The sequence below is a fragment of the Abramis brama genome (genome assembly GCF_963993115.1).
Source record: "Abramis brama genome assembly, chromosome: 4".
Classification (NCBI taxonomy): Eukaryota; Metazoa; Chordata; class Actinopteri; order Cypriniformes; family Leuciscidae; genus Abramis; species Abramis brama.
Genome location: NC_139966.1, coordinates 56,049,152 through 56,073,134, shown reverse-complemented (window position 1 = coordinate 56,073,134; position 23,983 = coordinate 56,049,152). Strand labels below are relative to the sequence as shown.

General features: G+C 36.6%; 2 protein-coding genes and 1 long non-coding RNA gene across 3 annotated transcripts in view; 1 reads left to right on the top strand and 2 right to left on the bottom strand.

The window, feature by feature from the left end:
• Positions 1–1,587: 1,587 nt before the first annotated feature.
• Positions 1,588–11,966, bottom strand: LOC311082291. Its single transcript, XR_014606091.1, has 5 exons — positions 11,772–11,966; positions 10,890–10,979; positions 6,968–7,013; positions 1,836–1,921; positions 1,588–1,660 (listed from the first exon to the last, which is right to left on the bottom strand). It is a non-coding gene; the product is annotated as an uncharacterized lncRNA (long non-coding RNA).
• A 5,140-nt stretch (positions 11,967–17,106) lies between these two features.
• dus4l (dihydrouridine synthase 4-like) lies at positions 17,107–22,533 on the bottom strand. Its single transcript, XM_084113025.1, has 6 exons — positions 22,213–22,533; positions 22,001–22,122; positions 20,279–20,396; positions 19,482–19,604; positions 17,492–17,718; positions 17,107–17,412 (listed from the first exon to the last, which is right to left on the bottom strand). Exons 1-6 carry the CDS (start codon positions 22,320–22,322, stop codon positions 17,162–17,164), a joined length of 951 nt encoding a protein of 316 aa, XP_083969151.1. The 5' UTR covers positions 22,323–22,533; the 3' UTR covers positions 17,107–17,161.
• Positions 22,534–22,758: 225 nt separating this feature from the next.
• The window catches only part of cog5 (component of oligomeric golgi complex 5), a 74,434-nt gene continuing 73,209 nt past the window's right edge, over positions 22,759–23,983 (top strand). Inside the window, exons 1-3 of the mRNA XM_084112012.1 lie at positions 22,759–22,846; positions 23,024–23,163; positions 23,383–23,440. Of these exons, the coding sequence (XP_083968138.1) occupies positions 22,801–22,846; positions 23,024–23,163; positions 23,383–23,440 (244 nt within the window). The 5' untranslated portion in view covers positions 22,759–22,800. The remainder of the gene's footprint in view (positions 22,847–23,023; positions 23,164–23,382; positions 23,441–23,983) is intronic.

Sequence of the window (23,983 nt, the reverse complement as noted above, 5' to 3'; positions counted from 1 at the left end):
GGGTGAAACACTTTTATGTTCATTTGACTCGATTTGCAATGGTGTAATTCCCTAAAATCACCACAGGAGGGCGAAACTCTTTTATGTTCATTGGACTCGATTTGCAGCTGTGTAATTCCCTAAAATCACCACAGGAGGGCAAAACTTTTATGTTCATTGGACTTGATTTGCAATGGTGTAATTCACACAAATCACCACAGGAGGGCGAAACTTTTATGTTCATTTGACTCGATTTGCAATGGTTTAATTCACAAAAATAACCACAGGAGGGCGCAACACATTTAAATTCATTGGACTTAATTTGTTTTGGTGTAATTCACAAAATTCAGCACAAAATAAGCCAAAGTGTTTTGAATTATTTGCAAATATATTTATTTGAACAGAAGACAGGAAGGAACATCGATAGTGTAAATAGTTCTGATTGGCAGTTCATGTTTTTCTGCTCTCACCCTCTTGCAGAAGTGTAGCACATTTTACACTTGCTCGTTAGACTCAATATAATGCACAAACTCACCACAGGAGGGCGAAACCCTTATATATATTTCTTGGATTTGATTACACTGGTGTAATTCACTCTAATCACCACAGGAGGGTGCAATTACAAGCTTGAATATAAAATGAACTTGAGAAAAAAAATCATCAAGAACAGCTCAGTATAAACAGATCTTTATGTTTAGTCAGTTAATGAGTGAAATATAATTAATCCTTACGTTATTAATTAATATCAGTGATTATCAAGTATTGTAATTGAGTATTTTTCCACAATGACAAAAAGTATGTCTTAAGGTTTGAACTACAAAAAAAGTAATTAAATCTGATGTGAAAGACCAAACCAGCCTTGAGTTCGACACAATCTCTGTGATAGAGAAGATCATTGTTTGATCAAACTTTTTTTTTCATTGTTCTTACACTACAAACATGATAAAGTGATTATAAAGCACATTAACTGAAACTCAGTGGTGTAATGGGTAAACGAGTGCCTTTAAATCACAACACTATAACAGAGACCTGTGATCAAATCCCACAGACACGATGAACATCTTTTCCTCAACCTAAGTTAAGATCAAATGTGAATAACCTTAAAAACATCATCAGTGCATCTCAGGCTCAGTGGATAGTTGTCTCCCTTTCAAACCAGAAAGTTCTGGTTCAAGCCCAACATTTGCTGAAGTTATTCATCATTTAACACAAAGCTCTGGATCAAACCTGTTGAAAACGCTCCTCATCTCTGCAGTCTCAGTGGCTCAGGAGAGAAAGCGTTGTGTTTCAATCACAGTGTCTTGAGTTCAAATCCCACTATTGCTGACTTTCAATCGTTCTCGTTAGACAAGGAGTCCCAAAAACCAGCTATTGTTGTGAAATCCATGATGGGCGAGTGGATAAACACACACTCTCAGAGGACAAGACTGTGATGAAGACATGGGTTCAAATATCACTTTAACTGCTTTATTGGAAACTCTCAGGATAATAGTGAAATAGAAGTTCCTTCATGTGAAGAAACAAGAGATCTGTGGCTCACAGGTAAGAGCGCTGCCTCACGGTTCAGAGGTTGCTGGTTCAATCCCAGCTGGGTCTCTGCGATAGGAGTGTGTGTGTGTGTGTGTGTGTGTGAGTGGTGCACCCAAAGGAGCTTCCGGCACAGTCACCAACAGTGGTTATCCTTTTGGACAACAGGGGAACAAAAAAATATTAATAATTTGTATAGAAAAAATTCCACTCCCCACTCGTTTAGGTTCCCATCATTTGCTTTTCAATGGAGTGGCTCTTCAAAAAGAAAGTGATGGGAACCTACGTTTACCACAGTAAAACACACAATCACACATCATATACATTACCTGTCCATGAGCAGAAGTCCATCATTACAGTCGATGTCTGTCACACGACTCTGAGCTCGGGATGTAATGGTTCAAACACATTCCTTCTGTAAGGAAACATTATTCAATTATACAAATTACTCCATATTCTACATCTAAAAAATGAGACTGTCAAAGTTAGTCTAAAGACTAGCTAATAAATGAAAATGGAATAAATTGAAAGCCTAAAGCTGTACAGTGTGAAAATATATTGCTGAGTATATTATATTTCAGTGATGCTGTATCAATAATAATCTTTTAATTCAATTCAATTTAAGACGAGACTTTCCTTCACAATAAACAAGAGTAATCCTAAAAGGCTGGTTTCCAGCACATGGTGTTAGCCCTGATCTGATCTGGACTGTATTTATGATGCTTTTCATCAGAAGTAAAATCACTGCAGCTTTACAGAAGATGAAGAGCAGAAACATCACAGCTTCTCTCTCCAACTGACTCTATTAACAACATCAGTCCAGTAGATTACTACAGTAAGACTACAACAACAACAACAACACACAAAAACACCATATAATTATACTTATTAATATATCAGATGGCGATTAATTTAAAGATTATAACTGTAACTCAACAACTACCGCTTCATTAGTTCTGAAGGTCTGAGGGAGTTCAGCAATAGAGCAGAATGTAAACAAAACCTAAATTACCTGACAGAGCAACTCGTTTACTGAAGAAATTTGTGCAAAGTTACTTACTGGTGAATAGCGTGACACTCGATTCCCGCATTTTATCGGGCTGTATGTCGGTTTATTTGCTGAAATGTGTCCAGTTGTTTGATATTAATAGCTGTCATCTGCATGTGTTGTAGCGACTGTCATCAATGAGTCGCTCTGACAGTGAAACCCGCTCACGCCGCCCAGTGGAGCGGATGAAGAACTGCGCTTCAGTTTCTGTCACTCTATCAGCACTGTAGAGCCGAACTGGTGTTCTGGGGAAGTGAACTTTCGGTCTCGGTGAGAGAGTTGACACATTTAATTTTCATATAGTTGAACTAATGTATGATTCTGTCAGGATCTGAGTCAGATCAGCTCTCCTCTGATGGGGTGAGAAAGACAGATCAAATGTTCTGTTTAAAGTCACACGTCTCAAGAGTAAACACACACGTACGCGACGAAAGATCTGATTCTTTTAGTTTGTCTATCGGTTAAGTTTATTTGTTTTTATATATTTTAAGTATTGTTAATTACGTTTGTTCACAGTTTTAAAAAAAATAGACAACGACTAAACATTTAATGGTGTTTAAAGGCAGTTTTCACTCGTTAATTTAACAGGCACATGCATTTTAAAGTTTCAGATCAGTGTTTCAGCGCCGCCTTGTGGACAATAAGCGTGTGTGCATGAACCACAGCAGTGTGAAAGCATGAGCAGAAAACTATAGTATGTATTTATTAAATCTAATTTATGATACTAAAAGAACAACATAGCCATTAGACTATGGGGTTTTCTTTATTAAATGAATGAGAAACATCCATAGAAGCACATGTTTTTCTGAAAATACAGCAGCATGTGAAATGTTCTCCAGTTTTCCACAACAGACTCAATGAGGGGATCTTCCTCTGTGTCACTGATGAGGAGGAGGTGAATCTCAGAGTCCTCCGAGATCAATGTGTCTCATCCTTGTGGACAATAAGTGTATCTGCATTAATAACTGAAAACAGCAGTTGGAGGAAAGAGGGGCGTCTAATCCTGTTCCCGGTGAGACACTTTCCTGAGTTTAGCTCCAACCTCATTAAACACACCTGGAGCGGCTGATCAAGGTCTTTAGCTTTACTAGAAACTTCCTAACAGGTGTGTTGGACTCTGTTTTTGTAATTCATATTCAAAACTTTATTTACTTGAATAAACAAATTATATTTACTAGTCATGTATGTGTTGTCAGTGTTTAATTGGTTAATATTTTATAATTTGTTGTACATGTGACTGATCCAGGTTCAGGCCTGAGCAGAAGAAATAATAAAGTTTTGTCATACAAATGTACACAGATAATGTGGAGGAAATTATTAAGCGATTCAAGTTCTTGAGCCAGTAAATTCTGACAAAGCAAAGAGCAGGCACACCTGAATTAATCAGTTTGTCCAATAATGGCAGACAGGAAACAAAGGAGCTGGCTGAAGTTCAGGAAGTAGTGCAGCTGTGCATAAAGCCCATTGTGGGCATTATATCCAACAAAGTGTATCAAGACCAAATAAAGCTTAGTGCAGGGTTCACCAATCTCGGTCCTGGAGGGCCGCTGTCCTGCAGAGTTTAGCTCCAACCCCAATTAAACACACCTGAACCAGCTAATCAAGGTCTCACTAGACATACTAGAAACTTTCAAACAGGTGTGTTGGAGCTGGTTGGAGCTAAACTCTGCAGGACAGCGGCCCTCCAGGACCGAGATTGGTGAACACTGGCTTAGTGGCTTCAGAAATAAAGCCTTGTGATTTAAACACAAGTTTCCTGTGAATCCCCCTATTGCTTACATTAATGCTGTAGATAAACTAAAAATCAACTGAATTGAACCAGCTTGGAGTTCACAAAGTCTGGCTCAGTGGTAAATCACTTGCCTCTCATATGTGGGGTTCTTGGATGAAGTCCCACAATTGCAAACATTTTCCCATTATTTAACACAAAGCTCTCAAGAAAAACCCATCCAAAACATCAACTTTCTCTTCTGATTCAGTGGCTCAAGCGGTAAAGCGTTGTGTTATAGATCGTGGAGTCTTGAGTTTGAATCCCACCACTGCTTATATTCAATTCCATTACTAATATTTTCACTATATATTTCTGCAACAAAGCCCTAAAAAAATCAGTGGCTCAGTGGTAAAACACTTGCTTGTCATACAATGAGTTCCTGGTTCAAGTCTTGCAATTTCTAATATTTTCACTATTTCTTTAACAAAGCCCTCAATAAAGCTCAGCCCAACACACCCGTCAGTATCTCAGGCTCAGTGGCTCAGGAGGTAAAGCGTTGCGTTTTAATCTTGGAGTCACGAGTTCAAATCCCCCTTTTACATGCGTTACATTGTACATCCAAAAAGATTATCCAAATAACTTCAAAGTTGTTAAATCCATGATGGTGCAGTGGTTAAACACACTTTACCTACAGATAATACTGCAATGAAGACATGGGTTCAAACCCAGCAAAAGCTTTTCCCATTATTTAACACAAAGCTATCAAGAAAAACCCATCCAAAACATAAATTTTCTCTTCTGATTTAATGGCTCAAGCGGTAAAGCGTTGTGTTATAAATCATGGAGTCCTCAGTTTGAATCCCACCACTGCTTATATTAAATTTATTTCCCATTACTAATATTTTCACTATATATTTCTGCAACAAAGCCCTCAATAAAGCTCAGCCCAACACACCCGTCAGTATCTCAGGCTCAGTGGCTCAGGAGATAAAGCGTTGTGTTTTAATCTTGGAGTCATGAGTTCAAATCCCCCTTTTACATGCGTTACATTGTACATCCAAAAAGATGATCCAAACTCCTTAATCAAACGTGAAAGCCATGATGGTGCGGTGGTTAAACACACATTACCTGCAGATAATACTGCAATGAAGACATGGGTTCAAAACCAGCAAAAGCTTTTCCCATTATTTAACACGAAGGTCTCCATAAAACAACATCCGAAACACCCATTGACACCTTAGACTCAGTGGCTCAGAAGATAAACTGTTGTGCTTTACTCTTGGAGTCCTGGGTTCGAGCCCCACTATTGCTAAGGTTTAATTGTTGTCGTTAAATCAGACAAACTGCCCCAAACAGCTTCTCTCAGTGTGAAAGCCACGATGGCACTAGTGGCTAAACACACGTTGGTTGCGGACAAGGCTGCGATAGAGGCATGGGTTCAAACCCCACCTCATCATGTGGGAAACATGAGAAAAGAAAGCTGAGGCAACAGCAAAGTACCTGGGGCGGTACACCAAACAAGAGGCGTGACGGAAAAGATGGAGACCTGAGGCTCACAGAAAACTGAGCACAACTGAAACACGGACTAACTGGCTGAAGTACCTGGGGCGGTAAAACAGACGAGCTACACAACAGTGAGAGACTCGGGCCGGCAGACAAACCTGGGGCGGTAACACAGAGACTCGGGCCGGCAGACAAACCTGGGGCGGTAACACAGAGGAGAGATGAAGGCAGGACTGGAAGAGAGGAGGAGGTACAAAGAAGGGGAAAAAAGCTTTTAATTTTTTTTTTTTTAATTAAAAAAAATCTTTTAATTAAAAAAAAAATCTTTCATTTAATTAAAAAAATCCAATTTTTTCCCCAAAAATCTTCACTCCCATTAAGAGGAGCAGCAGAGTGGGGATTCGAACCCTGGTCTCCCACGTCAGGTTTAGCTCTCACACCACGAGCTCTGACCGCTGGACCACCAGCATCTCACAACAAGAACTGTTCGTTTGTATACTTTGTGGAAAAGCAATTGCAGACATTTTGAAAAAAAAAAGTAATAATAAAATGCAAAAAATCTTTAAAAACAGAATTTAAAACTGTCAAAAACTTAATAAATGTCAATTGACATATATACATTCATCAGCAGTGCACACACACTGCAAACAAAATATATATTTTTAAAAGTAAAAAAATAATTGAAGTAAGTTTGACCACAATAGGATGTTTCTATTAACTGAATCACTTCCGGTTGTGTAAACTGCACCACTTCAGTTCATAGAAACATCCTGACGGGTGTAAATGTGTCTAAAACTACAATGTGAAACAAATTCAAAAATTATACTTCAGTAATTTACATTTATGCATTTGGCAGATGCTTTTATCCAAAGCGACTTGCATTGCATTTCAAGCTACATATTTACATTCTTATCAGTTCATGCTTTCCCTTGGCGTTGCAAGCGCTCAATATCAATAATACTCATTTTTTTGGCTTGATTTTTTGGCAGTTTTGTTGTGATGATACTTCTAATTACATTCATGTGTTTCATGCCACAAATTATAAGAACACTGAATAGAAAGAAAATTTTAGTGTGTATGTTTTTTCACACTGCATTACTTGATGCCTTATTATTAATCTGGTGTATGTTGTGCTCCACACTACTGAACTCAACTGTGTTCATCAGCTTTCACTGCTGAATGAATGCTGTGTGACTCACATGCGGTAGAAGTCGAGGTTATGGCCTTCAATCTGTCTCTGTGATTCTGGGGACGCAAAAAAACATGTTTTACAATCTCTCCATCCGGTTCTCAATGTGTTGTAGGACAGTAAATAAAACTTACCAAACAGTTACCGAAAGTTCACCCGAAAATGTAAATTCTGTCATCATTTGCTCACCCTCGTGTCATTATAAACCTGCATGACGTGGAACACAAAAGAAGATATTTTTGTTTCAATGGGTTTTAATGACCACTGACTTCTATTGGATGGAGAAAATAAAACAATTACTACTTTTACAGGCACCCTCATAATGCGATTATAATGAGAGTAAACTTTACCTCATGCAAACAATTCTTTGATCAAATTGATGCAAATTTAACTCATAATTGTAGTAACAATAATCGTAGTAAAATATGTGGAGTATGCACCTAAACCCTTCAATCGCATCTATTCCACTCTGACCAAAGTGTGCATGTGCTTAGGGCTGCACGATATTGAAGAAAAATGCGATAACTCATTAAATAATGCGATATTCGATATGCGATACGATAATGCTTAAAGTGTGCTTAATGCTTACATTTTCTTTAAAATATATTTAAAATGATATAACCTACATACGTGTTTCACATTCTTTTTGTGACGAGAAAACATCTCTACAACTTCTGAAAGTGAACATCAGTGTTTTACTGTCGCAGAAGAAGTGTTATTTTAACATCAGTGTAAACCACGGGGTTTAGGGGTTCAGGTTATCCTACATTAGGATTATTTAACAACAGAAACTGAATAATCAAATGTAAAAATAAAACACTGCTTAGTTTTCACTCTATGAATTTAATATTTACTGATTCTTATTAAAGCTACTAAAGTTATTCAGACAAGAGCAGTGAGTGATTTTCTCTTTGTCTTTAGTTCATGACCCCAGTTATTGCAAGCTGTTGCGATATGCATATCGCGATATATACAGTACAGGCCAAAAGTTTGGACACATTACTATTTTTAATGTTTTTGAAAGAAGTTTCTTCTGCTCATCAAGCCTGCATTTATTTGATCAAAAATACTGAATTTTTTTAATATTGTGATATATTATTACAATTTAAAATAATTGGTTTTCAATTTATTATACTTTAAATGATCATTTATTTCTGTGATGCAAAGCTGAATTTTCAGCATCATTACTCCAGTCTTCAGTGTCACATGTGACATCCGGTCTATCACATGATCCTTTAGAAATCATTCTAATATTCTGATTTATTATGAGTGTTGGAAACAGTTCTGCTGCCTAATATATTTAATGAATAAAAGGTAAAAAAGAACTGCATTTATTCAAAATAAAAAAAATATTGTCTAATAATATAAATCTTCTTTACTATCACTTTTTATCAATTTAACACATCCTTGCTGAATAAAAGTATTGATTTATTTCAAAAAAATAAAGATTTTTTTTTAACATTTGCTGCTTCTTTTTTTTAAACTTTTTATTCATCAAAGTCTCCTAAAAAAGTATCACAGGTTATGACAAAATATTAAACAGCAGAACTGTTTCCAACTTTGATAATGAATCATCATATTAGAATGATTTCTAAAGGATCATCATGTGACAGACTGGAGTAATGATCCTGAAAATTCAGCTTTGCATCACAGAAATAAATGATCATTTAAAGTATAATAAATTGAAAACCAATTATTTTAAATTGTAATAATATATCACAATATTAAAAAAAATTGCTGTATTTTTGATCAAATAAATGCAGGCTTGATGAGCAGAAGAAACTTCTTTCAAAAACATTAAAAATAGTAATGTGTCCAAACTTTTGGCCTGTACTGTACATTTGCGATATTTCGATAATTTCGATATATTGTGCAGCCCTACATGTGCTTGTGATGGACACTAGTGAGATGTCATGCACAGATTTGTATCCACAGCAGTAAAGGCAGCGTCACATTTTTGGGGTGTTGAAGAAACTGAGTTCATGTTGACAACGTTGCGCGACACGAATGTAATGTAGTGTATTGTTGGTCAAAAACATTGACATGAAGACATTTAGGCGCATCACAGTCAAAATCCAATACATCATAGAAATGTGTTTTGCATCTGACGCAAGTAGATGATGAGTTTATCATTTGTGCTGTGCACTGGGGTATGTGAATAATGGCAGTAAAAATAACCACAATTCTTAGTGAATAATCAGAATAATGAAAATTGCATTGTAAACAGGAGTGAAGAGGTTTGCTTGTGTCATTTAAACATCTTAAAGCGATTAAGTCCTTTACTCTGATTTTTGGACATAATAATCACCATTATTGATGTACATGTAAGCATAGTCAATGACACATTTCTCAAAATATATATTTTTTTATATTCCACAGAATGATCCAAGTCATACTGGTTTGAAACAACATGAGGGTGAGAAAACGATGACAATTATTAGTTGAACTTTCACTTACAGTTGTGGTCAGAATTATTGGCACCCCTGGCAAAGATGATCAAAGATGGCTGTAAAAAATAGGCTAAATCTTCATTGTTTATCCTTTTGATCTTTCATTCAAAAAATTTGCTAAAATCTATCGTTTCATTAAAGTAAAAAGAATTTGAAAGTGGGGGGAAACTCACATTATGAAATAAATGTTTTTCTCCAAAATACGCATCCTTTTATTAAATACTGATCAGAGACCATTCCTCCATAAGAATCTCTCCAGATCCTTCAGATTCCCAGATCCATGTTGGTGCTCTACTCATTGGGGTTCTGGTCAGGGGACTGGGGTGGTCATGGCATTTTGTGGTCAGTGACACATTTTTGTGTTGATTTTGAAGTTTGTTTTGGATTGTTGTCCTGATGGAAGATCCAACCACGGCCCATTATAAGATCTCTAGCAGAGGCCGTCAGGTTTTGATTTTTTAGCTTTTGGTATTTGCTAGAAACCATGTATCTGAACAAGACGTCCAGGACCTCCAGCAAAAAAAATAGGCCCACAGCATTAAAGATCCAGCAGTGTATTTAACCGTGGGCATGGAGTACTTTTTATCCCTGTTTGCACCAAACCCAAAAAGCTCTTTTGTGTAGTTTCATCTGACCACAGAATCCAGTCCCGTCGTGTCTGACAATCTGACCACTGAATATGCTGGAGCTTATTTTTGGATTAGCAAGGAGGATTATTCTTGAAACCCTCCCAAACAACATGTGGTGATGAAGGGGTTGTTTGATATATTTTTTTAGGCTTTCTGACCCCAAGACTCAAGTAATCTCTGCAATTCTCCATCTGTGATCCTTGAAGAGTCTTTGGCCACTCAAACTTTCCTCCTCACCGTCCATTAAGACAATATAGACACGCGTCCTCTTCCTGGCAGATTCGTAACATCTTTAGCTCTTAATTATTGCCCTGATGGTGGAAACGGGAATTTTCAATTCTTTAGCTATTTTCTTACAGTCACATTCTAGTTTGTGAAGCTCAACAATCTTTGCTGCACATCAGAACTATATTCTTTGGTTTTACTCATTGTAATGGATGATTAAGCGAATTTGGCCTTTGTGTTTCCTCATATTTACATATATTCTGGTGTGATAAAAAAGGTAAATATTAATGGGAATATAATTCAGAGATATTTTACTCATAACAAATTCTAGGGGTGCCAATAATTTTGGCCAATGTATTTTGGAAAAAAACATCACAATGTGATTTCCCCCCCACTTTCAATTCTTTAACTTCAATGAAAGGCTAGATTTTTGTGATTTTTTTTAATAAAAGATCAAAAGAATAAACAATGCAGATTTATTTTTACAGCCATCTTTGATCATATTTACCAGGGACGCCAATAATTCTAACCACAACTGTAGGTATTGACTACCCTACGAAGCACATTCATTCGCTCCTCAAGCTTTCTTTTTCATCAATAACAAAGGAAATAATGACATAATCATTACCTTTGCTTGAGCAGATGCCCATCATTATAGTGACTGTCTGTCCACATGCTTCTTTTGGCTGAGTATAACGGTCCAAACACATCCCACATTCTGCAGGGAAAGACATTAATAAACAAAGGCATTGCTCCATAAGTGCATATTCAAACTTTCAATTGTAAAACAGAACTAAGAATCTTCATTTACACATTTTAAGCCCAAAAAACAAAAACAGTTTTTTTTTTTTTTTTAATAGAATTTAAACAACTTATGTAAAACTAATGGGGGGGGGGGGGTATAGTTTTAACTATAAAACTATATAATATTTATAGTTATATTATAGTAAAAGTGTCCAATTAACCATAGTTTTGTTATAGTAAAAGTATAGCCAACTAGCCTAGCTAACCATGTTGTTTTTTTGGCGGATTGATTAGCCTACAATTTGTATAAAAGTTAAACTATGGTTAGTGTAGCAAAACCATGGGTAATATGTGGTTATCCGGGTTTACAATAACCTTATTTTTTAGTAAAACCATGGTTCATTTTCGTAAGGGCCATTAGACTATTACCTAAAGTGACACCACAACATCAGCAAATAAAAAGCCCTATTGCTTATTATTCTACTTTATAAGCTTTATAGGAATCACTTAGATTTACATTATAAAGGTAAAGCAACAATTACTGATTAATTTGTTCTTGTAAAGGTCTGACAAGTGAGTTGAGAAATAGAGCAGCATGTAAACAGTCGAGCAGCATCAACCAGTGACTCCAGCAAACTGATTTGATATCAGAAGAATAATACATCAATACTAACTTAATTAACAACTTAAATACAAATGAGGACTGTTATATAATCCGTGATAGTGACTTTACAAGAGAAAAGCACTTATGCTTAAAGTTACTTACAGGTGAGTCGCGTGACATTGTCGATTTCCCCCATTATCGCAATGTGTGTCAGTTGATTTTGCTGATGGGCTGGAATATGTGCTGTTGAATGACACTGTCACTGAGCTGTCATCTGCAGGATCTGTACTTTTATGACTGTAAAACGATCAGAGCGGACATCAGGTGTCATCATGTTGTTGACAAGGATCAAACGGTGTCATGAACGTGAAGCACTTGCGCCTGTAGAGGAGCGAATGACAAACTGCACCAGTTTCTACCAGACGAGTCGTGTCTCACCAGCAACAGACTGAAAACCACTTCAAGTTGGGTTACCGACTCAGTTCTTAAACGTCTAGTTTGCTTTAACATTTTCATACTCATAATAAAACTCAGTTTATTACGTTAATGTAAGACAGATGAAAAACAGGCGATGACCGGCTCCCTCTTGTGGTCAACAAGTGTATCAGCAGCATTAATACAAGAAACACCAAACTCAAAGTGGCAGTCGTTGGGGAGAGGGCACAACGTTGTATTTTATATATTTTAAAACAAATCAGGGATTTTGTCAGCATCTAAACCAGTAGATAAACTTAGAGTCTACAGGTAGGCCTAGCTGATTCAAATCAAATGAACTGGGGTAAGAGTCAGACAGATAAATGTGTTGATCTGAGAGTCACATGGAGGACACTCAAACACAAATATAATAGGGATAAAAAGATCTTCTAAAACACTCCCTTTGGGTGGTTTGTTTAAGTATGAAGTTTTTTAATGATCTTTTAAGTGTTCTTTATCGTTTTCTGTTCACAGTTAAAACAATGGTGTTTGAAAATTCACACCAGTTTTAGAGAAAAGCTTTATGGTTTATTATATGAACAAATGACCGATGGTCTAATAGTCTAATTATCATTAAAGTCTGTATCAAAATGACTTATGACATATATTATAATGCTGAAAAAACCCAGCTAAAACCAGTCTAGGCTGGTTGGCTGGTTTAAGATGGAAGTAGCTGGTTTCCCAGACTGGCCAGCTAAAACAAGTGGCCAAAACCAATCTTAAACCAGACTGGGAGACCAGCTAAAACCAGGCTGGTTTTATCCGGGGGGGTTTTCGACAGAGAGCCTATCCTAGAACAGATATAACACTATGCAGGTTTGTTCAAAACACAGATTTTCTTAAATCGATTTAACTGATAGGATTATAAAGCTAATTCTGCACCAATCAAATATCTTCCACACTTCTCACTGTGATCATAACAGAGTAGAGCAGTCTATACAACGAGTAAATGTTCAACAGAGAAATGGGGGCAATAATTTATACTAAAATATGTATTTGCATGCGTCATAAAAATCACCCAAGAAATGTTTTAATAGGACTGTTTAATTACTGTAATGGGATCCTAATATGAACAATACATGACAGATTACTGCTGTTAAAGAAGTAAAAGTATGTTACATCAAGATTGCTTTTGTTTTGTCTGTAACTTATGTGTTGTAAAACTGCCTTTCTGATTTACAACTGTAGACAAAGAAGCTTTATGCAGTTTATATTGTAGCATAGGTTACTTTGTTGACACACAGACATACAACAACTATTTTACTTTTTTTTTAATATATAAATTAGCCAGTAAAAAATCTGACATGCTGGTAAAATATCTTACAGGTAATATTAGGTTTATTAATCGAATCAGCATAGATGGTAGGAAAAGTTAATAAAGTTTCTAAAAAAAAAAAAAAAAAGCATAGTTGCACATTAAGCATAGCGGACGGTGAAACACTTTTTTTGTTTATTAGAGTCGATATGCAACTGTGTAATTCACACAAATCACCACAGGAGGGCGAAACACTTTTTTTGTTTATTAGACTCGATATGCAACTGTGTAATTCACACAAATCACCACAGGAGGGCGAAACCCTTTTATGTTCATTAGACTCAATTTGTAATGGTGTAATTCCCTAAAATCACCACAGGAGGGCGAAACCCTTTTATGTTCATTAGACTCGATTTGCAATGGTGTAATTCACTAAAATCACCACAGGAGGGCGAAACACTTTTATGTTCATTAGAATCGATTTGCAACAGTGTAATTCCCTAAAATCACCACAGGAGGGCGAAACACTTTTATGTTCATTAGACTCGATTTGTAACGGTGTAATTCACTAAAATCACCACAGGAGGGCGAAACACTTTTATGTTCATTAGACTCGATTTGCAACGGTGTAATTCACACAAATCACCACAGGAGGGCGAAACCCTTTTATGTTCATTAGAATCGATTTGCAACGGTGTAATTCACTAAAATCACCACAGGAGGGCGAAACACTTTTATGTTCATTAGACTCGATTTGCAACGGTGTAATTCACTAAAATCACCACAGGAGGGCGAAACACTTTTATGTTCATTAGACTCGATTTGCAATGGTGTAATTCACACAAATCACCACAGGAGGGCGAAACCCTTTTATGTTCATTAGAATCGATTTGCAACGGTGTAATTCACTAAAATCACCACAGGAGGGCGAAACACTTTTATGTTCATTAGACTCGATTTGTAACGGTGTAATTCACTAAAATCACCACAGGAGGGCGAAACACTTTTATGTTCATTAGACTCGATTTGCAACGGTGTAATTCACACAAATCACCACAGGAGGGCGAAACCCTTTTATGTTCATTAGAATCGATTTGCAACGGTGTAATTCACTAAAATCACCACAGGAGGGCGAAACACTTTTATGTTCATTAGACTCGATTTGCAACGGTGTAATTCACTAAAATCACCACAGGAGGGCGAAACACTTTTATGTTCATTAGACTCGATTTGCAACGGTGTAATTCACACAAATCACCACAGGAGGGCGAAACCCTTTTATGTTCATTAGAATCGATTTGCAACGGTGTAATTCACTAAAATCACCACAGGAGGGCGAAACCCTTTTATGTTCATTAGAATCGATTTGCAACGGTGTAATTCACTAAAATCACCACAGGAGGGCGAAACACTTTTATGTTCATTAGACTCGATTTGCAACGGTGTAATTCACTAAAATCACCACAGGAGGGCGAAACACTTTTATGTTCATTAGACTCGATTTGCAACGGTGTAATTCACACAAATCACCACAGGAAGGCGAAACACTTTTATGTTCATTAGACTCGATTTGCAACGGTGTAATTCACTAAAATCACCACAGGAAGGCGCAATAGCAAGCTTGGATATAAAATCAACTTGACAAAAAAAGCAGTTTTACAAATCAAAAAAAGTTTTTCTTCAAGAACAGCTCAGTAATAAACAGATCTTTTTGTTTAATCAGTTAATGAGTGAAGTATAATTAATCTTTGCAATATCAGTGATTATCAAGTATTGTAATTGAGTATTTTTCCACAATGACAAAAAGTATGTCTTAAGGTTTGAACTATGAAAAAGACCAAGCCAGCCCTGAGTTCTACACAATCTCTGTGGTAGAGAGGATCATTGTTTGCTATAACTTTTTTTTAATTGTTTTTACACTACAAACAAGATAAAGAGATGATAAAGCACTTTTATTAACTGAAACTCAGTGGTGTAATGGGTAAACGAGTGCCTTTGAATCACAACACTGGAATAGAGTCCTGTGATCAAATCCCGCAGACACGATGAACATCTTTTCCTGGAAGCACTTGAACCCAGTGGCTCAGTGATTTGGAAATTCTCGCTTCGAATCCCTCATGATGGTAAAAATGCTTTAGTTTCACCAGTTTTGTCCAAATAACAAAGACATGCCTCCCAAAAAAGCATTCTATGTATGGAAGCTCCAGTGGCTCAGTGGTATGAGCATGTTCTAGCCTGTCAGGAGGATCCTGGTTTGAATCCTTCTCTTTGTGGTAAAAATGCTTTAGTTTCTTTGGTGTTGTCAAAATAAAAAAGACATGACCCCAAAAAAAAGAGGTGTAAGAGTGGAAGCTCCAGTGGCTCAGTGGACTGTGTGTTGCTCCATCATGTGGAGAATCTGAGTTTGATTCCCACTCTTTGTTAAAATGCTTTAGTTTCACTGGTTTTGTCCAAATAAAAAAGACATGCCCCCCCAAAAAAAGAAGAGTGAGCGTGGAAGTTCCAGTGGCTCAGAGGTTTGAGCTTGTCCTCCTGTGTCGGGAGGATCCCGGTTCAAAACCGGCCTGGACGCTGAAGCGTGGTTGCGATGAGGAATGTTCACCTGATCATGATCCAAGACAGGCGTCAGGAGTGATCAGATCAGGTGAGAGAAGCTCAGAAACGAAGGGGGGAGGGAATATCCAGACTCCTCCCCCTGGGGATTTCTCAGACAATATCAAGCAGCGGTTATATTTTACATCAAATGTTTACTTATATAAAAAATATCCAGTTCTGAGACTAAGTCGACAATTTTACAGCTGTTTTTTTTGGATAACCAGTTGCTCCACCAGGATCCTGACAAGGGCTCCTCCTCATTCCTCCATCCTCACCACCAATCACTCCCTTTGTTGATTTCTTGGAGATCTGACCAGGATTCGAACCAGAAACCTCTGAACCGTGAGGCAGCGCTCATAACTGTGAGCCACAGATCTCTTGGCTTGCACTTGCTGGAACTCATATATCACTGTTGTGACCCCGTGATTCTACAATAAACCAGTTAAAGTCAGATGAGATTCAAACCCGTGTCTCTATCACAGCCTCGCACACAGAGACCGTGTGATTAACCACTCGCCCATCATGACCTGACTCTTGCCAGTGAATGTAACCAGTAGTGGTGGGATCTGAACACAGGGCATCATGATTAAAACACAACTCCTCATCTCCTGATTCACTGATCAGTGTTTTGAGCTTTTATTGTTTGCTTGAGTAAATGATGAAACACATAAGCAAAGGTGGGGTTTGAACCAAGGCTGTCCTGTACAAAAGGTGAACGATTATCCACTGCGCCTGTGAAGTCACACTTGATTTTTGGTCTTAATCATCAGTTTTACTGTTTTTTTATATATATTTATATATATATATTTTTTTATATTTTATATATATTTATATAACTGTACAATATTGCACTATTTACATTTTGTTTTCTTATTAATATTATTTTTGTGTTATAACTATGTATTTCTGTACTTTTCTTCTGCACTGGAAGCTCCTGTCACCAAGACAAATTCCTTGTGTGTGTAAACATACTTGACAATAAACCTCTTCCTGGTTCTGATTCAATAGCTTGTGTTTCAGACGTGTTTGGGTTGGAGGCCAGTGAACTTTCAGGAGCAGAACACTATGGCAATAGTGGATTTAAAACTAGGAGATGTAAAATGTACAGCTTCTGCTTTCTTATTAAAAGCATGTTGCAGGTAATGCAGAAAACCAGCATTCTTTTTTAGCATGTTCTTCATTTGCGCCTTTATTTTAACTTATAAAAGAATACATTCATTAAAAACAACTATGTGGAGCCGTAAGTGTTGTGGAGGAAGTCGATGACTGCAGACGTACTGGATAAATTATTGAACACCCTCCTCTCGGGCTGAGAGCTGATGCGCTCCAGCATGTAAATCAGGTGATGGTGGAAACAGCTGAAGGGGGTCCCGTGCTCCACAGCGATGTCCACCCAGTCCCACACACACTGCAGCGGGGTCTCCTCGTACCCTGCGAACATGGCAGGATTGGCCAGTAATCCCCGAGCAGCCATCACACCTGCACAGATTCAAAGGTATCAGATACAGGTATCAGATAAAGATCATCCATGTGGAGAGGCGGTTAATCTGACACACACCATCGACCCCTGTGAGGGCGTAGGTGGCCTCCACATCCTGCAAGCTCTTGATGTCACCATTAGCGATGACTGGGATGGAAAGGCTATCCTTGATGGTCTTGATGGCATCATAATGAACAGGCTGGTGCCTCTCGTCGGATGTACGCCCGTGAACTGTAATCCACGAGACGCCTGCTGCCTCCGCCTTCTGACAGAGATCCACTGTCTTCCTGACATCTTTGTGAATTCTGAAGACAAGAAAAAACAAAACTGCCAGTAAATGTCAAGCCACTTTATTTATAATATATATATATATACTCTCTACTGAGTCCACACTCTACTGGTCAAAAGTTTTAGATCGGTAAGATTTTTTACGTTTTTAAAAGAAGTCTCTTCTGCTCACCAAGGCTGCATTTATTTGATAAAAACAATAATAAAAAACTGTATTATTGTGAAATATTATGACAATTTAAAATAACTGTTTTCTATTTTAATATATTTTAAAATGTAATTTATTCCTGTGATCAAAGCTGAATTTTCAACATCATTAGTTGTTGTCTCCAGTCTTCAGTGTCACATGATCCTTCAGAAATCATTCTAATATGATGATTTGATGCTCACCAAACATTTCTGATTATTATCAATGTTGAAAACAGTTTTTTACATTTTTATTTCATGATGCTATGATGAATAGAAAGTTGAAAAGAACAGCATTTATCTGAAATCTAAAGCTTTTGTAACATTAAACACTACTGTTCAAAAGTTTGGGGTCAGTAAGAATTTTTATTTTATTTTTTGGGGAAATAAATAAAATAAATCAATACTTTTATTCATCAAGGATGAGTTAAACTGATCAAAAGTTACAGTAAAGACATTTATAATGTTAGAAAATATTCTATTTTAAATAAATGCTGTTCTTTTGAACTTTCTATTCATCAAAGAATTTTGAAAAAAAATTGTATACAACTGTTTTCAACATTGAAAATAATAATGAATGTTTTTTGAGCATCAAATCATCATATTAGAATGATTTCTGAAGGATCATGTGACACTGAAGACTGGAGTAATGATGCTGAAAATTCAGCTTTGATCACAGGAATAAATTACACTTAACTATATATTCACATAGAAAACAGCTGTTTTAAATTGTAATAATATTTCACAATATTACTGTTTTTGTTTGTATTTTTAATCAAATAAATGCAGCCTTGGTGAGCAGAAGAGACTTCTTTTAAAAACATTAAAAATCGTACCGATCTAAAACTTTTGACCGGTAGTGTATATTATGACTTTACTGTCACTTTTGATCAATTTAATGCATTCTTTGTGAATAAAAGTATCGGTTACACTTTATTTTAAGGTGTCATTGTTACAGTGTAATTATATATTTAAGTACAGAGTAATATTAATTAGCAACATGTACTTACTATAGGGTTAGGGTAGGATTAGGGTTTGGTTGAGGGTTAGTTGCATGTAATAATGCATAATTTACTGTTACTACTATGGTAAGTACATGTAACAAGGACTCTGTAAAATAAAGCGTTACCAAAGTATTAATTTCTCTCTTTTTTTAATCACAAAATTTGGAATGGTATCATTGTTTCCACAAAAATATGAAGCAGTACAACTGTTTTCAACATTGATAATAATAAATGTTTCTTGAGCATCAAATCATCATATTAGAATTATTTCTGAAGGATCATGTGACACTGAAGACTGGAGTAATGATGCTGAAAATTCAGCTTTGCATTACAGAAATAAATTCCATTTAAAAATATATTACAATAGAAAACATTATATTTTAATTCGTAAAAATATTTCACAATATTGTTATTTTTTATCCAATAAATGCAGCCTTGGTGAGCAGAAGAGACGTCTCAAGTTAGTCTGTTTTAAAGTAATCAACTATCCAATAATTTCAACAAGTTTTAAAATGAAGACATTTTTGCAAATACATTAATAAAAGTTAGCAAAATGAGTGTACTTTAAAGTCAGGAGATCATATGCTCACCTTATTTTAATGGATACTGCATAGTTGGGATTGTCTATTTGGTTTCGGACATGCCTAACCATGTCTTTCACAAGCTCAGGTTTGTTAATCAGACACGCACCGTAGCCTTCAGACACGGCCCACCTGCAACAAACACATCCACACGACTGCTGTCACTCAGATCGGGAAATGCTGGGAAACTGCAGCTTTCACAAAGAACCTGTGTACAAAATGTTCTACTAACTTCAACAGAACTGGAACACAAAAGTTGACATTTACCCTACCTCTCGTGTGTTTGATTATGCTTTCAGTTTAATACTCACAGCTCACAGGTAAATCCTAAGTTTTCACCTTAAAGTCACCACGATATCAAAATAGACAATTCTTGCATTTTTTTTTTTTATGGAATATTGCTATCTTTATTATAACTGATCAATCCAAACACAATTATTATTCATGTGTCATCATAATCTTTAACCCAAAAAACCTCCCCTCCCTCTTGCAGATCATCTCTTCTCTGATGACGAGGGCGGGGCAACCTGTCACTCACATGAGATCAGCCAATAACAAACCACAACCAACAATCAAGCCCCGCCCAACATTTGTTCTTGTTCCAGAAGCCGTTTCACTTGGATATACAGCGCAACAGGGAATAAAAGAGTCTTGCAACTTCCGTTTTATGGAAATGCACTAAAATAGTCTGCAAATCGCCTTCTGATACATACATTATGTATCGCAAGAAATCCTCTATTAGTATTCCATATTTTTTAAGCAGTGTGTGATGGGTAATATTTCATTACTCTGGATATTAGCATTACCTTTGTGGACAGCCACAATTCAAATCCACCCCATCTGAGAAAGGAGAAACCACGCATGCAGCATCTGCCAGTGTCTGTGCGTCCTTCGCAGCAAACTGGACAATTAAGGGTCGGTCAGCTAAGAAGCAAACACACGTTATATATGATACGAGTAATTATTAAATAGTAGGCTGTGCTAGTGACTCAACTAAAGGTGAAAGGTAGAGTTGCATCTAACTGTAGTTTTGTTCAGAAAACTGAGGTCAAGTTTATGAGTGAACACAGTTAATTCTCCCAAAAAGTGAGTTTGTGTGTGTGTCAGAAAGAGAGAGAGTGTGAGTGAGTGAGTGCGTGTAAACAATTAATTTATATTCAACTGAACCCTTGACATGACACAGCTTACCCATAAAGTCACTGGACAATTTTAGGACAAATTTAGGTCTGTTAGTTTTTCTGCAGTCTGTTCATGTCACCAGAGGTGGACAGTAACAAAGTACATTTACTTGAGTACTGTACTTAAGTACACTTTTTGAGTATCTGTACTTTACTTGAGTATTATTTTTTCTGGAAACTTTTTACTTTAACTTCACTACATTTGAAAGATAAATATCGTACTTTTTACTCCACTACATTTCTGTCAAGGTCCTTGAGTAGAAAGTAACATCAGTCAGGGCATGATTTTGGTTGCAGGGGTTGCATTTTGGTTGGAAATGAAAGTCGGGTTGACGTCAGAACCCTGCATCTGATTGACATCAGAACCCGACGTCAGATTGACGTTGGATATTGTTTGAAAATAAAAGTCGGGTTGACGTCAGAACATGACTGATGTTGGTTTCTGACGTCAACCCGATTTTCATTTTCAACCACAATACCACGTCTGTCCAACGTTGGAGATCAACATCAATCTGACATTGGATTCTGACATAAACCTGATTTTCATTTTCAACGTTGGGTTTGGTTTTCTAAATGTGAATTTTGTCACTTTTTTGGAGCACCCTTGGTTATAGATAACAGTAAAGCTAACATATTCATACTAAAAGCCAAAAAAAATTAAATAGGGCAATATTTGAGGGAACAGCCATTTGGGTGTCCGAAACCATTGTGGACGTTATTGAGTGACTTATTCAATCTTACATTCAATCCCACTACTGGAACTGTGTTCTAGAAATAAATTTGATATTGATATGAGGTTAGGTATGCAGGCATAGATTCAGAGGCATACGGTAGCCTACTTACATACAACAATGCAACAAAACAATGCATTGACATTTACTTTTAAAAAGTACTTTTAAAATCGAGTACTTCTGTACTTTTACTTAAGTAAAAATAGGTCTTTACAACTTTTACTTGTAACGGAGTAATATTTGACCAGTAGTATCTATACTTTCACTCAAGTAAGGAAGTTGTGTACTTCGTCCACCTCTGCATGTCACAAGAGAACAGGGAATAAACAACACTATATACATATAATCATGCAAAATTAGAAAACACTTCCCATGTTATTTTTTTCTTTTTATTAACATCAATGGCATTGGCAGTATTTTAGCACAGACTTTATTGTCACTTGGTAATATGGCTATAAATAATATCTGGCCAAGTGCATTAATAAAATTTAATCTATACCATGGTAATAACGTTGCATATTATCGCACCTGTGCAGTTAATAGTAATATAGACATGTCAATGTTTTGTTAACTTTTGTATGATAAATAATTTTAATATATACATATACAATAGACTTACTCTTATTGGTGGTGAATTCACTGTCTCTGGCTTTTGCAGAGCGCATGAAATCAGCTGCAATGATCATTGGGGTGAAACATAAATCACAGTCATATTTCCTCACTAAACATCTGAAAGCTAACCTGAAAAAAAGCCAGAATAACCATTCAGAACACATACGACATGGACAAAATATTACATTACAGGAATGAATTCAATGCTGTCTAACTTACTTTGAGTAACGGACCATGGGTGCACATACTCTGACTGGCCTTCCCCTGTTAAACAAGTCCGTGATGATATTCCCACTGTCCATTATTATTTTATCGTGGACCTCTGTCATAAATTCCGCGACTCACAATCCTGACATATTGTAAGAAGTCGTCGCTCATGTCATATGAAACTCCTTATTAAAACGTACTCCATTTTAAATTGTAACAAACAGTACACATGTATTCCATTAAAAAGCGCGTTCAGAATAGTAAACATTAGACTAAAACACGCATGTTCACAACCAGCACCGTTTGTCACTTCCATTTGTCGTGTGAGGGGGTGTGTTTGACCTTTAACCTCTTATCCACAAGAAACGGAATTCATATTTATGTCCAGTTATAATACGATAGATTATGACATAAATTAACAGAATACCTTGAAATTTTTTCTAAAACTAGTTAAATCAACATTACAATAAAATTGTGTCCGTTTGCGTATTTTTAATGAATGCCACGTCAGTACAGCTAATTAATATTCATGAGCCATCGCCGTTGCTCTCCATTCATGTTTTGACGCAGGAATTGCACGTCACTGATGAAGTGGCAACGATGGACGCTTATCCGGAATCAACAGCGAATTCACTACTGAAAGATGGTAATCTTCTTTTAATATAAATTCTCTTTAAGATCCGATCTGTGCTGGTGTTTTTAGGGTAGCCAGGAAGATTGATTATCTTTAGTTGCAGTAAAAGCACAGTAACACACAGTGTATTCTCCAGGCAATGCGATCTCCTGTTATGTGTTTTATAAATCCTGATCCTTTTCCTTCCAGAGTGCTATACCGATTTCCTTAAAGAGGAATTCGACGTAAAGACATACACAGCTCAAGCCATTCATCATGCTGTCATTGCAGAGCAGCTGGCAAAGCTGGCAGAGGGCATTAGTCAGCTGGACAAAGAGCTGCACTGCCAGGTGAGTGACACCTGTCAATCAACAAGCACCAATGTTTCTATGCAGATCTACGTTAGGATCATGCCCATCAAGTGAACTTACTGCAGAACTTACATCAGACTGTAGAAAGTGCACTAATCCTTTATAGAAATGTATCCAATACAACTACTAATAAAAAGCTACCAGTGATAACACTAAAATTGTACAATATATTTAGCAATATTTTGTTTTTGATCACAGGTAGTGGCCAGACATGAGGATCTACTAGCTCAGGCAACAGGGATCGAGTCTCTTGAAGGTAAAGTTTCACTACCTGCTTCACATTTTAACACTTTAATTTAGATATCCTCATCATCATCAGTTGGATTAAGTTGGATTAGTTTAAATCCGGAAATGGAAAGTTGCGATTAGCCTTTTCTTACCTATTGTGATGTACAGTAGCCTATATCCGAGTGAAACGGCTTCTCGAACAAGAATAAATGTTGGGCGGGGCTTGATTTTCTCCATGTGGAAGTGATTGGATGGTTGTGGTTTGCTATTGGTGGATGTCATGTGAGTGACAGATAAAACACATCATCACAACACACACCGCCCTCGTGCCAGTAAACGCGTCATCAGAGAAGATTATTTTGATTAAAGATTATGAGGGCACATGAATAAAAATAATAATGATGTGCACGGATAAATCTTTTATAGTAAAACACGACAATGTTCCATAGAAAATTAGAAATGTAAATTTTGAATTCAATGGTGATTTTAAAATACAATGCTTGACATTTCCTACCATTCATGTGTACTTTCAAATGAGCATTTCATACAAGTATATAAAAAATGATATTTC

Bases quoted from the DNA above. Each gene is read 5' to 3' on its own strand.
- dus4l (XM_084113025.1), bottom strand. From the start codon at position 22,322: ATGACAGAGGTCCACGATAAAATAATAATGGACAGTGGGAATATCATC. The intron at 20,397-22,000 runs GTAAGTCTATTG...TTTGCTTCTTAG, and splicing joins TGAATTCACCACCAATAAGA to CTGACCGACCCTTAATTGTC. The intron at 19,605-20,278 runs GTAATGCTAATA...TGTTTGTTGCAG, and splicing joins AATTGTGGCTGTCCACAAAG to GTGGGCCGTGTCTGAAGGCT.